Source organism: Elgaria multicarinata, chromosome 16 (genome assembly GCF_023053635.1).
Source record: "Elgaria multicarinata webbii isolate HBS135686 ecotype San Diego chromosome 16, rElgMul1.1.pri, whole genome shotgun sequence".
NCBI lineage: Eukaryota > Metazoa > Chordata > Lepidosauria > Squamata > Anguidae > Elgaria > Elgaria multicarinata.
The window spans coordinates 1,141,641-1,154,025 of NC_086186.1; the positions used below are offsets into that span (position 1 = coordinate 1,141,641).

Sequence of the window (12,385 nt, forward strand, 5' to 3'; positions counted from 1 at the left end):
GGCCCAGGGGGCAAATCCAGCCCTCTGGGGTCCCCAGAAAGACCCCCCTTTCCCCAAAGCACCCACTGTTTGGTGGTGTCCCAGCTGTTGCGTGGTGTTTCCCTCTTTCTAAAAGGCAGAAACGTCTCACATCCTAAGGCTTAACTACTGGCAGCAAGAGGTTTAAGCCAGAATAGGCTGGTCCGGTTTTTTGTTTTAGCCCTGCCCACTTTTCCTTTGGCTCCACCCACCACTGGATTCGGCCCTTGGGCAGAAAGAGGTTCTGCACCCCAAGGTTTGCACAAGTAGAAAAAGATCTTTAAGATGGTGGGGGGGAGCCTTCATATGAAAAATAAGGGCTGAACATGCTCAGTAGCCAGAAAACACTTGAGTGGCTGTTGGGGAAATGGGAAATCAGAGTGTGGAAGGAGTGACTGAAAGCACGAAGAGAACCACTCCATGCTGCAACATTTTGTTGCAGATCCCATGCTGCTCATTATGTGGTCCCCTGGGGAACCTCAGGGTTGGGACTCTGGCCTGAGTTCTGCACCCCTGTGCTGGAGGAACCAACGGTCTAACACATCCTTGGCAGTCCTGATCTGGCCTGTGCTGGCCAATTCGCAAAACCACTAGTTCTGTGCAGACAAATCCGGGCTCAGCCAATAATGCGACCGTTTGAATTGACCTGGAAATGGCCCTGAGACTAGCAAAGAGAAGTCTGACTGGGCAATCTCCCTTGCAGGCCAACAAGGAGCTGTCTTCCGAGGTGGCCGAGAGCCGCCAAAGACTAGAAGCCTCTTTGGTAGAGCTTTATCACTTGGAGGCAGAGAAGAAAATCCTGGACAACCACATCCAGGCACTGGAAGACGAGCGCCTCCAGCTGCTGGGAAAGAAGGAAGAAAGACTGATGGATGTACGACACCAGGAGGAAGAGGAGGAGGAGGAGGAGGAGGAGGGAGCTCTCCGAGAATGCTATGAAAATCTCAAGTAAGACAAGGCGGAGTAACCAGAGGGCTGCTCAAAATCAGTTCGTAAAACATTGGCTACCATGTATATTCTGTGTCAATAATAGTTCAAGAATACTACCTGTAGATGAATACTTCTTGGAAAGGGAACCTTTCCTAAAAGACTAATTAGTTGTGACCTTACCTGCAACATACATAAATCCTGAGCGTGAACATTGTGGGTTGTGTTCATTAGAGAGTTTAGGGCGCACTCGTACTGGGGTACCCGTCAGCCTCTGAACTCAAGAGGCTGCCTTTGCCTCGGTGCTTCTCCCACCCTGCAGTTTGGCAAGGCGGGAGCATTTGCCCATCTGACTGGGGCTCTGCGGAGCAGGACGGAAGGAGACTGGAGGAGGAGGATTCTTAAGCTGGCCTCCCCGGGCCCCTCTCCCACCCCCAAACTGCCCCCTTTCTCTCCTCCCCATGGTCACGCCTGAGAACTCAGAGAGGCAGGCAGCCGGCACAGTCCTCTCCGTGTTGGCTGCAGGGAGTGGGGCGCAGAGGGCGGACTCCCGGCTCTGAGGTTGGAGCGCTGTCTCTGGCCTTGGGTCCAGGAATCCCAAACATCCTATTCATACACACCCAACCCCAAGACACTGTCTAGGGGCCATAGTGGTGCCCCCGCCCGATATTTCTGACTGTTATCTCTCAAAGCAAAGGAGTAATAGCAATACTCAGTCATAATAATAATCAAGTATTATAGGGTGAATCATAGAATAGCAGAGTTGGAAGGAGCCTACAAGGCCATCGAGTCCAACCCCCTGCTCAATGAAGGAATCCACCCTACAGCATCCCTGACAGATGGTTGATAGTAGATGTTAGGAGATGCCAGGCATGATTCAGAAGGAGAGAGGCATCTTTATCATGAGAAGCAGATGAGAGAAAGAGCCTGAGTGCAAAGCTCAGGGGTCAGGGAAGGTTGCCATTATCACCCAACTGGCTTCTCCGATCTGTACATTGCTAGCCCTGGGCCCCGAATTTTTTAAGTGCCTAGGAGTGGCCATGCGTGCCTAGCCGTTCCAGAGCTACACTGTCCTTATTCATGACAGCCTTAAAAAAAAAAATCCCGGTTCTGCAGGGAATCTCAGGCCTTGCTGCAAAGGGAGAAAGTCCTCCTAGAGACCCGCTGCCTGGACCTGGAAGAGGCTTTGCACGCAAAGCAGGAGGAGATGGACAGCCGGCTGGCAGAAGAGCAGCAGGCCTGCCAGGACTTGACGACCGAGGAGGGAGAGTTGGAGAGCGCAGCCCCACGGAGCTCGACCCACTCTGCCAAGGTGCGGGGCAGCTGGGGAGCCTCCTGCTCCTTTAGTGGGAACTGGGGAGAAATCCATTTGGCTCGCGTGGCGCTGTGACCATACCCGATTTCGCACTTGCCAACTGCGACGCAAACTGAAACTCAGCTATCCTTTGAAATGCAACCCCTTCTCCAGTTTTTTTGCAATGCAATTCCTTAAACAAAATATGCATCGATTAGGGCACCGTGCCCACAAAAATGCACTGATTAATGAAAGTAACATTTAAAGATGCATTATATTAGGAAAATTGCTTGTGAAAAATGTGCACATTGGATAAAATTGCATACAAAAAGGTGTGCCTTAGGAGAAATGCACACAAAAATGCATACGAATTTTAATGTAAAGTTAAAAATTATCTCCAAGTTCAGGATGAACTGGATTAGGATTGGGAAAAGGAGAAATTGAAACCATCCCTGCACTTAAGGTTGCCACATCTTTTCCCAGCCCCATTTCAGTGCCTTTCCCAGCAAGTGGCCATTAAGCAAGCAAAGCTTTTCCCTCCTCTTTATCTCTGAGCCAGGGAGAGGGGTGGTGGGCGGTGGGGGGCTTTCACCTGCTGAGGCCACTGGCGTGGGGCTGCTGTGGACACACGTTGAGGTCAAGGCACCCTTCTGACTGCTGGGAATAAATGGCCAACATCACCGTGGCTTCCGCTGATTTGGAAGCAGACCCACCGGGTACAAATCAACCCGTCTCCACGTTCTCCGCTCTTCCTCCCTGACCGGTGGAAGCGCCTTTACTTCTCCAGATCCAGCTGGACGCTTGCAAACAGGAGCTGGAGCTGGAGCGGGACCGCAGCCGGGCCTTGAACCACCAAGTCCGGCTGCTGCAGCCTGGAAGCCAGAGCCCTGCGGTTTCTACAAGTCAGGTGTGGATCGTGGTGAGAACAATGAGCTGCAGGGCTCTGTGGGTGGCACCCTTGGGTCTCTCTGGGCTGGGATGGAAGCTGGCCAGCGACCATCTCCTGGCGAAAGAAACCACGCAGATTTGCCCACCACCTTCTGGGAAGGATCGTGGCTCAGTGGTAGAGAACGTAAGCTTGGCCTGCAGAAGGTCCTGGGTTCAGGAAGTGGGGGGGACACATGACTCCAGAGTGGCTGCCCATCAAAGCTGGCAATACTGGGCTGGTTTGGGGACACAGGCCTGATTTAGGCAGGCTGCCAAAGTTTTTGGTAGTCTTGTGGCAGATTTTTGTGGGTTCCAGATTTTGGTGCAAAACCTGCAATTTTCTGGGAGACTTGGGATGGCCCAAAACACCCACACACACCAAAAACAGAGGTGTTTCCCCCTCCCCTTTTTTGCATTTGTTTGCATGCATTATTATCCCAAGCTGCTGGCGCCGGGGGTGGGGGAAAATGCACGTCCCCATTTCCGAGGGACAAGATGCAAAGGTCCCTCGCACCAGGGGTCACATCCAAGGGTGGGTCCCGTTGAACGGAAGGGGGCGCATAAGAGCTGCGCCTCCTGTGGGGATGGGAACCCCCCCCCCGTCACTCCCCTTCCTCGGTCACTGCTGCCCATCAGTCTTCCCCAAGCTGGAGGGCTCCAGGATGGGGAAGGCCGCCATAGGTCCACCGTGACCCTGACCCGCTCTTGCCCCTCCGCAACCCTAGACTTCCCTGAAGGACATGGGCACAGAACTGGCCCTTGCCCGGGAGGAGCTCCAGACGGTCTGGGCCACGCTGAGGACACGCGACGTGGAGCTGGAAGAGCAGCAGCTGGCGCTGGCATCCTCCCGTAGCCAAGTAGACTCTGGGCTGCGCGCGTCGTCCCCTCCCGGGAAATGGGCTGGGGGCTCCTTCCGGGGGCATCGGGGTGGGGAACCCCGCTTGGTATCCCCCTGCCTCTGGGCTAGCGCCAGCACTTGGCATCCTTGGGCAGCTGCCAGGGCCCACCACTCGGCAGTGCCAGCTCCAGGCTTTGGAGGGCCCTTGGGCAAGCCGTCCTCAAAGGGGGGCCCTCCCTTGGTGAGCCTCCCTTCTCACTGCCATGGTCACCGGCTGCTCTTGCTCCCCCTTGCCTGACAGGCAGAGGGAGCCAGAGGGCCGGGGCTTCTGCTCCTCCTGGGCCAGAGCGAGAGGCAGGCGGCAAGGCAGAGCAAGGCCAGGGGGTTCTCGTCTGTGCCGCCGTGGCTACCTTCCTTGGAAAACCCTTTTCCTGCGTTCTGAATGCCGGGTGACTCGGAGGCGCTATTTAAAGTTCCTACAGTGGTCAGGAGCTCCCTGGATGTCGCACCGTTCTGGGCCGCCATGGGAAATTCAGAGCGCAGCCTCTGCCGCCGTCCGCCTCAAGGGGAAACTCCACCTTCATTGTGTTTCGATGGATTTGCTTATTAATGTTTTTATCAAGTTTTATTAGTGATGGCAAGCCGCCATCAGAGCTGCTTTAGTAGAAAGGCAGAGTCCAAATCCATAAAGAACCTTGGCAATTCTGGCCCAGGATTGGTCTGAAAGCTTCTGCCTTGGCCCGAGTTGCCGCTTCCCCGAAGTACCAGTTTGTGATATCATTAATTGATTTATATCCTGCCATTCTTCCCAAAAATGTCGCTCTAGGCGGCTGATGATTGAATGCAGATTAAAAGCAAAAATGTAACTAAAACACAACAGAAAAACGAATACCTTTAAAACAGAACGGTAAAAGAAATCTACAGCACCCGGCCCATTCCAGACCTCTTCCGTGTCAGGCCAGCCTGTATGTCAAAGGCCGTGCCGGAGCGAAAACGCCTTGGCTTCAGGCAACGGCTCCATGGCCTGCAAGGGCCCCTTCCAGCTGGGCCGTGCCAATCATCCAGTCCCAGCGGGGGCTCAAGTGCCCGGCCAGCTCGGAGACTGGTCCACTGAGCGCAAAGCCCCCGGCCCAAATCTCGCCTCCGCCTCAACCTCACCAGGGGACCCAAGCAGCTTCCTGTTTCTCTGCAGTACAGGGAATGCCGCTCGGAGAAGCAGAGGCTGGAGGAACGTGTCACTTCTCTGGAAGAGCAGCTGGCTGAGAAGTAAGGATTTATTTATTTATTTATTTATTTATTTATTTATTACATTTTTATACCGCCCAATAGCCGAAGCTCTCTGGGCGGTTCACAAAAATTAAAACCACAAAAAACATCCAACAGGTTAAAAACACAATTACGAAATACAGTATAAAACTGTATTTATACTGTATGGGGATGGCGGAAGGAGGGAGGGGCAAGATCCACCAGTCTGCAGGGTATTGGGCCCCACGGGCCCCCCAATATTCCACTCCCTGCTCCAGGAACACATTGCATCGCTCATCCCTGATAAGGCCGTATGCTAGACAGGGGTGGGCAGATTTTTCTGGCCGGCCAGCTGGCTGTATTTTGTTTTTTACTAGAGCTAAGAGATCCCCCCTACCTGGTGCAAAAGGCATATACTCTGAATGAAAGCATTTTGAATCCAGGAATGGCCTTTGAGGATCAGAACTGAATGAAGGTCACATTTCCTCCCCGGGCACAAAATGTTGTGTTTTGGGGAAATGTTAGATCTCTGTGGCAGAAACGCAGCCTTGAGGGATGCCATGTTAACACGGCACCCTAAGATGAACTGAAGCACAGGCGTGAGAGATGCAGCTATGGGCACCATCACCCCGCTGATCTCTGGCTCCTGTGAAAAGTCCTGTGGTTTCTTCATTCACGAGGACTCTGATATCTCCAGGGAGCAGGCCTGGAGGGACCGGAAGCAAATGAAGAACGTAGACCGGAGTGAGCCGGAGAGTAAAACGTCTTCCTTAGAGCTGAAGGTAACAAGAGGCAGTCCGGCACTAAGTGGACCGCTGAACTTCTTTGGCCAGGTTGGACGTGTTTGCAAGGAGCCCAAGGTGGTGTGTGTGGTTCTCCTCCTCCTCCTCTCCCTCCTCCTCTCCATTTTATCCTCACAGGCAGGTGAGGCTGAGAGTCCGTGCCTGGCCTAAAGCTGCCCAGTGAGCCTCCTGGCTGAGTGGGGACTAGAACCCGGGTCTCCCGCCTCCCAGTCCAGGACTCTCCCCACCCCACCACTCTGGCATAGCCACCTTCCTCAACCTGGCGCCCTCCGAGTGTGTTGGATTGCAATTCCCATCCTTCGCAGCCCATGATATGAAGGCTTGGGAGTGAGAAGCTGTTACCACCACAACCTCAGCAGAAAAATAATGTTTCTCCCCCACCCCCCAAAAAACCTTGAAAAGCTAGATAGAGTTTTATTCCGCCTCTCCTATTTTATCCTGGGGGGGGGGGGGGGTTCCAGGCCTAAAGATCCACCTCCATATAGAACCTCCATGTTCAGATACAGTGTACCATGGAATAACCAGTCACTTTGGGGCACGAGTGGATTGGGGGGAGGCTGGGCGAGGGGAGGGGGCTTCCCTTCTGCTCCAGTGGGGCTCTTCTTCTCAGGAGGGGCTGGATCAGGGGCAGGGAATCGCGTTCAGCCCAAGGGCTGGATTCCGCACCCGGGGCCAAAAGGCAATGAACGTGCCCATCTGTGCTGACGATGAAGCCTTCAGAGAGGCATTCCGGCCCCTTAGCGTGGGGGGCCAGGGCCAGGAAAGGGGCGGGGCTCTTTGAGAACCCCAGGAGGGCTGGATTTGGCCTGAGGTTCCCCACCCTGGACTAGATAAACAGACAAACCGTTCTGAACCCTTCGGAGAAGGAGGAGAGCGCGCCTCCCCGAATGCGGAGCCAATGGACCGTGCTGCTGCGGAGTGTGCCGCCCCACGCCTCCACTCATCCCTGCACATTGTCAGCCAAGGGGGACGAGGAGCAGGCGCTGAGCAGAGATCGATCCTGGCGCACGCTCCAGGGCAGAGCCAAGAGGCCTCGGGCGGTCCGCAGTGCCGGCACAGAAGGCCCCAAGGGCCTGTGCTCCTTCCCACCAATGGAGGCGGAGGCGACGCCATTACTCGTCCAATCGGCCACGCTGCGGCTGCCCTCGCCCACCTGGGTCTGTTTCCTCCTCCAGGGTCGGCGAGAGCAGTTCAGCCTGACGCAGCAGCAGCGCTTGGTGACTGAGCAGGTGAGGCCGCGCTGCCTGCGCCCTTGCTGGCCTGCACCTCTTCCTCCCTGATGCATCACAATCTTCACACTGTGTGGCCAATGGCAATGTTTATGTGGCCACCTCACACACCAGCCTGCCCAGTGTGGGCTTGCTCTTAAGTCTTCCCACGACTCGTGTCTCTTTAATCTTCCTTCTGGCCCCCTTCTTTGTAAGTGACCTCTGCCACTTTAATTAGTGGTTTCTTGTTCTCTTGGAGGCATTCCTGATTCAGCCCTTCACTAGTCAGTTCCTGTTCCTAGCAGGAGGTGTCTGGTTTCCACCACCACCACCACCACCACCACCACCCTGACCAGTGCAATTGCTCACTGTTTTCTTTTCCTTTTGTGTGTGTGTGATTGCAAATGGTTTTCCTTATCATGCTAATGAAAAGGGGGAGGAACACTTCCGCTTCTCTGAAACAGAATTTGGCCTCAAGCTGAGAGAGAGGCCCAGCCCCCTGACCTCGCTTGCTCGCTCGCCTGCACTCACATGCACACGAAGGGCCAGCTTGCTTCGCCCACGGGGGTCCTGAGGCTGTCGAAAGGCCACCCACAACCGAAGGAGGGGGAAATAGTCCAGAAGGGAAAAACACGGCGGTGGGGCAGGGACGGAGCCTCGGGACGCTGCTGGCAGAGAGGGGCGGGGGGACAGAAGCCCAGCGGGGAAAGGGCAGTGGCCCAGGTCGTGCTGCGCCTGGAGGGCCTTGAACTCTGTCCTCTGCTCTCCTCGCAGCTGAAGGACCTTTTTAGTAGTCAGAGGCGGCGGCAGGAGGCAGGGCCCAGGGCGCATCCTGGAGGCCTCCAAGGAAAGAGTGCTGTGGCACCTTGCAAGCCTGCAGGAATGCTGGTAAGAACTCTGCCCTTGCTCCTGCGCTGAAGGGCCCCCCTTGCATTGATTCCTTACACTTGCCTCCTGCCTTCCCCCCATCCCGAGGCAGCGTACGTGGTGGTCTTCCTCCCCCTTCTCTGCCTCCGCTCCTTTTAAACCCTCACCCCACTGCTGTGAGGCTGGCGAGGCTGAGAGTGAGCGGCCGGTTCCTCCCCCCTCTTTTCCTCTGGACCCCCTGCTGCGGTGCCACCAACGAGTCTCTCGAGACCCCCTCGCCCACCCAGCGGCACCCACCAGGCATACCCCCTGGGAGCCCTCCTGAAAGCAGGGTGGGGGGAGCACACAAACCACTGCTCCTCCTGCTCTGCCGCCTGAGGCAGGGCGTCTTCCCTGCCTCATAGGCGGGGCAGCCTGGTGTGGGATGGGATGGGATTTGTATTCCGATGCATTTGGGAAGCACTGGATCGGGGAATGCAGAGTTAAAAGACAGGATTGGTTCCCACAAGGTGCAGTGATGGCCGCCGGCTCAGGCGGGCCTCCAAGGAGGCTGGACGAGCTCAGGGAGGACGAGGCGCCACGGGCCACGGGCCCCTGTGGCTGCATGGAGCCTCCCGTGTCGGCAGCACGATGCTTCTGTATACCAGTTGCTGGGGATCATGAGCGGGAGGGTGCTCAGGCCCTGCGGATCTGCTTCCTATTAAGGCAGGGTGGGCAACTTGTGGCCCACCAGATGTTTTGGCCTTCAGCTCCCCCCCCCCATTGGCTGAGCTGGCTGGGGCTGATGGGAGTTGTGGGCCAAAACATGGAGGCCTTTGGTCTCTCATCCATGTGCCTTTCTCGAGTGGAAGCGCTGGGGGCACCCGGGGGAAGGGAACGAGACAGGACCCTAACCCCGCCCCAGCTCCTTCTGCTCCTCGTAGCTCTCTGTCCTGTGCTTTCCCACCGCTCCTTCTGCCTCCCCTCTTACCTCAGGCAGCCTGCTAAAGAAATGGCAGAGCGGGGGGGCTCCCTCCACCTGGGCCCCCCAGAATGCCGCCCTTGTGTCTTCTGCAGGCTGCCGCGGACTCCGCCAGGCCCCTGGAAGGAGCTCAGCCAGGATCCCTGGCGCATCCAAGCAGTGAGGGAGAAGCACAGAGTCTCCAGCAGCAGCCGAAAGAGACCGCAGAGACAGTAAGGGAGCCTGCAGCTTCTGGCTGCCTATCCACCCCGGGCTGGAGGGGAGGCCCGACCCGCTAAGAGCAGCTGCCATGCTGGCCAACCAGCAGCTGGCGGTCCGCACAGGGCAGCAAGAGAGAGGCCAGCTCTGGCATTCCAGCGACCATCACGCCTGCCTGTACGGGTGCAGATCTCCAGGCCGGGGCCCCAATCCGGCCCTCCGAGGTCCCTCAGCGCCCCCGCTGTCCGACGGCTTCCCAGCTCTTCTGCAGCTCCCCCCCTTCTGAAAACGCCTCTCCTAACGCTTTGCCACCGGCATGAAGAGCTTTCCGTCAAAACACGCTGGCAGTTTCTGCGCTTTGGCTCCTGGAGTTTCCCCACGCTGGAATCCGGCCCTGGGGGTGGAAGCGCTTCCGCGCTCCCGTCTCAGTACCCCAGATCGGCTGCTGCACGTGGCCGATGCAAAGCACAGAGCCCATGGGCCCAGCCGTGGGGGGCTTGTTTCAGACATGCTGGTGTCCAGCCAGGCTCACGTCACATACCAAAGTCCTGGATCTGTTTTCAACCCAGGGCGGTTTGCGAGCCTGGCTTTAACTTGGGTGCAGAAAGGCGGTTCACTGAACTGACAGCTATCTGAGAAGGTTCAGATGTTTTATTTATTTTTTAAAAAAGCACATCTTTTAATTTGCAACACAGGGGTAAAAGTTGGGGGGGAATCATATCAAGAAACATCAATAGACAGTGATCATTACCATTTCCCTTGATAGATGGAAAAGAGAGAAAAAGAAAGGAAAAAGCTTGGGAGGAAACACAAGGGGGGCGTGTGAAAGGGATGGCCATTTCTGTTTCAAACCTGTAGGTTAATGTAAGCATGTAATGTAATGTAATGTAATGTAATGGGTCTGACTCAGCCCCCCTACGACTTTGACGCTCGGAAGCTCTGTGCCCACACGGAGCGAGAGCAGCGAGGTCTCCAGAGCACTGAGCAATGGCGTGCAGGTCAGACCGTGCTTATCCACGCAGCAGGGGTGGGCGGGCGGCACTTGGCCCACCCTGACGGAGTCTGCTTGGTCAAATAAATTAACCTTGGGCCACTGCTCTGGCATCAGTACAAGGCAACTCTGTTCCTAGCCTGGGACCAGGGGATTGTAGAGACCATAGTTGCCCTTATGAACCGGACTGGGCCTCCAAATTCGTGCTGGGCCCCTCTGGCTCATCAGCCGCTCAGATCGAGTTGGCAGGCAGCAGTGACATGGCCTTCTCAGTGGTGGCACCTCTGCTGTGAAAGTCTCTCCTCAGGGAAGTCCAGCATGCTCCGCCTCTTCCTGTTTGTGAAGTCTGGTCTGAAGACATTTTTCCAACCTAGAGCCTGTTTTGTGACTGAATCGGCTGTTTTACTATTTATTTCTCTATTTAAAGTACTTCCTGGTTGCCTTTCAGGGCCCTCTCCAAACAGCGTGCAACAATAAAACGCATAACCGGGGTTGTCCTCTCCCTCACTGGTTAATGCTGCTAGATATTTTTAAATCTGATTTTGATACGGCGTTACCTGTTGGTTTTGTTGGTTTTTAACATCAGCTGCATTGGAGAAGCAGAGTAGAAATGATTTGAACAGAGAGGCCGCTCCCACCTGTGGCCACTTAGCAGTGGGCCCGTTTGCGTTAATGCGGCGGCTCCTGCCGCCGCTCCCTAATCCTGCACCCACCTTCTGAGCGCCCAGTTGTTGCTCCCTCTCTCCCTTCCAGATGTCCTCCATGGCTTCCGAGATCCAGGCTTTGAGGCAGAAGAACGAGAGCTTAATGAAAGGTATGGAGGGCTAAAGTTTGCGAATCTCTGTGACCCCCGGGCTGTACTGCGACAAAGTCACCTGCAAAGCAGAGGTGTTGAACCCCAGGCCCGTGGGCCAAACCTGAAGGTCCCTCGAGGCCACATCCCGTTCCACGGGCTCTCCCCCTTTCCTGACTGCCAACTTTTGGGCTTCTGAGCTCCTGTGCCGTTCCCTTCCCCTCCTAAAAGACTCTCATCCCAAGGCTTCGTTAATGGCGCTAAGAGTTTTTTTGGCCCCGCCCACCACTGGAATGCGCCCCCCGAGAGCTCCTCCCAAATTTAATGCGACCCTCAGGCTGAAAGAGGTTGAGCACCTGGGCTCCACATCTAGCCAATTCTGACTAAATCCCAGAATGGAATTACAACCCACCAAAACCAGAGCCGCCTGCCTCCACTGCGTTTAGCGCTTTACACTGTATTGTTTTTTAACCTTTTGGTATTATTTACTGGCCTAGTGGCTCTTGGAGTTGCACGTGCAAGGGATCAATTTCATAAATAAATACTGAATTGTTGCCTCTGTCCCCCCCCCCCCCCGCCCCGGCAACTCCCAAACAGCTAAACTGCGGTTCCAGCAGCAGATCCAAGAGATCCGCAACATTTCGAAGCAGCAGCCGGAAAGGAGCAGCCCAGAGATGCTGGTACCGAGACTCTCCGTCAGTTGGCAGCAGGATTTGCAGAGCGACAGTTCCGAGGCTCCACCTCAAAGCGACGAGTCCGCCTCCTCCGTGCACGGTGGGGAGAGCCCAGCAACAGTTCCGCGGGACATTCAGCTTCACTCCGGAACGGAAGACAAGCGGAGTCATGCCTCTTCCACTGCTGCTGCTGCTGCTGCTGCTGCAACCACACCTTTGTGGCCAACGAGGCCTGCAGCTTCGCCTCTCCCCTCGCACTCGGACCTCTCCGATACCGGTGCCGCAACTTCTCTGCACGACCCCAGGAGGCCTGCCGAGGGCGAAGGGGCCTTCCTCTGCCTCCAGGGCTCAGTCCTTTTGTCCCCCAGGCCTTTTGGGCCCCAGAGACCGTGGTCCCCTTTTAAGTTCAAAGTTAGCCCAGACGCCCCGGAGAACTGAGGCAGGGAGAGCAGCAGCGGCAGCAGTGGCCTTGAATGGCAACTCCAAAACGAACGCCGCAGAGGCTGAGTTCACACAACAGCTAACCCACCGCCGGTGGCTGAGTGTGGGCTGTTGTTGAACTGTGGGTTGGTTGTTGGACCATGTTTTTCTTGAACAGGCTACCTTGAGAACCCACGGCTTGTTGTTGGGTTGTTCAGAGT

At 55.9% G+C, this 12,385-nt stretch overlaps 1 protein-coding gene across 1 annotated transcript in view; it reads left to right on the forward strand.

Moving 5' to 3' along the window:
• LOC134409716 (golgin subfamily A member 6-like protein 24) overlaps positions 1-12,202 on the forward strand; it is a 42,368-nt gene extending 30,166 nt beyond the window's left edge. The window contains exons 8-16 of the mRNA XM_063142605.1: positions 722-966; positions 2,062-2,257; positions 5,197-5,270; positions 5,947-6,031; positions 7,228-7,281; positions 8,035-8,148; positions 9,184-9,300; positions 11,031-11,091; positions 11,668-12,202. Of these exons, the coding sequence (XP_062998675.1) occupies positions 722-966; positions 2,062-2,257; positions 5,197-5,270; positions 5,947-6,031; positions 7,228-7,281; positions 8,035-8,148; positions 9,184-9,300; positions 11,031-11,091; positions 11,668-12,182 (1,461 nt within the window). The 3' untranslated portion in view covers positions 12,183-12,202. The remainder of the gene's footprint in view (positions 1-721; positions 967-2,061; positions 2,258-5,196; positions 5,271-5,946; positions 6,032-7,227; positions 7,282-8,034; positions 8,149-9,183; positions 9,301-11,030; positions 11,092-11,667) is intronic.
• The last annotated feature ends 183 nt before the right edge of the window (positions 12,203-12,385 follow it).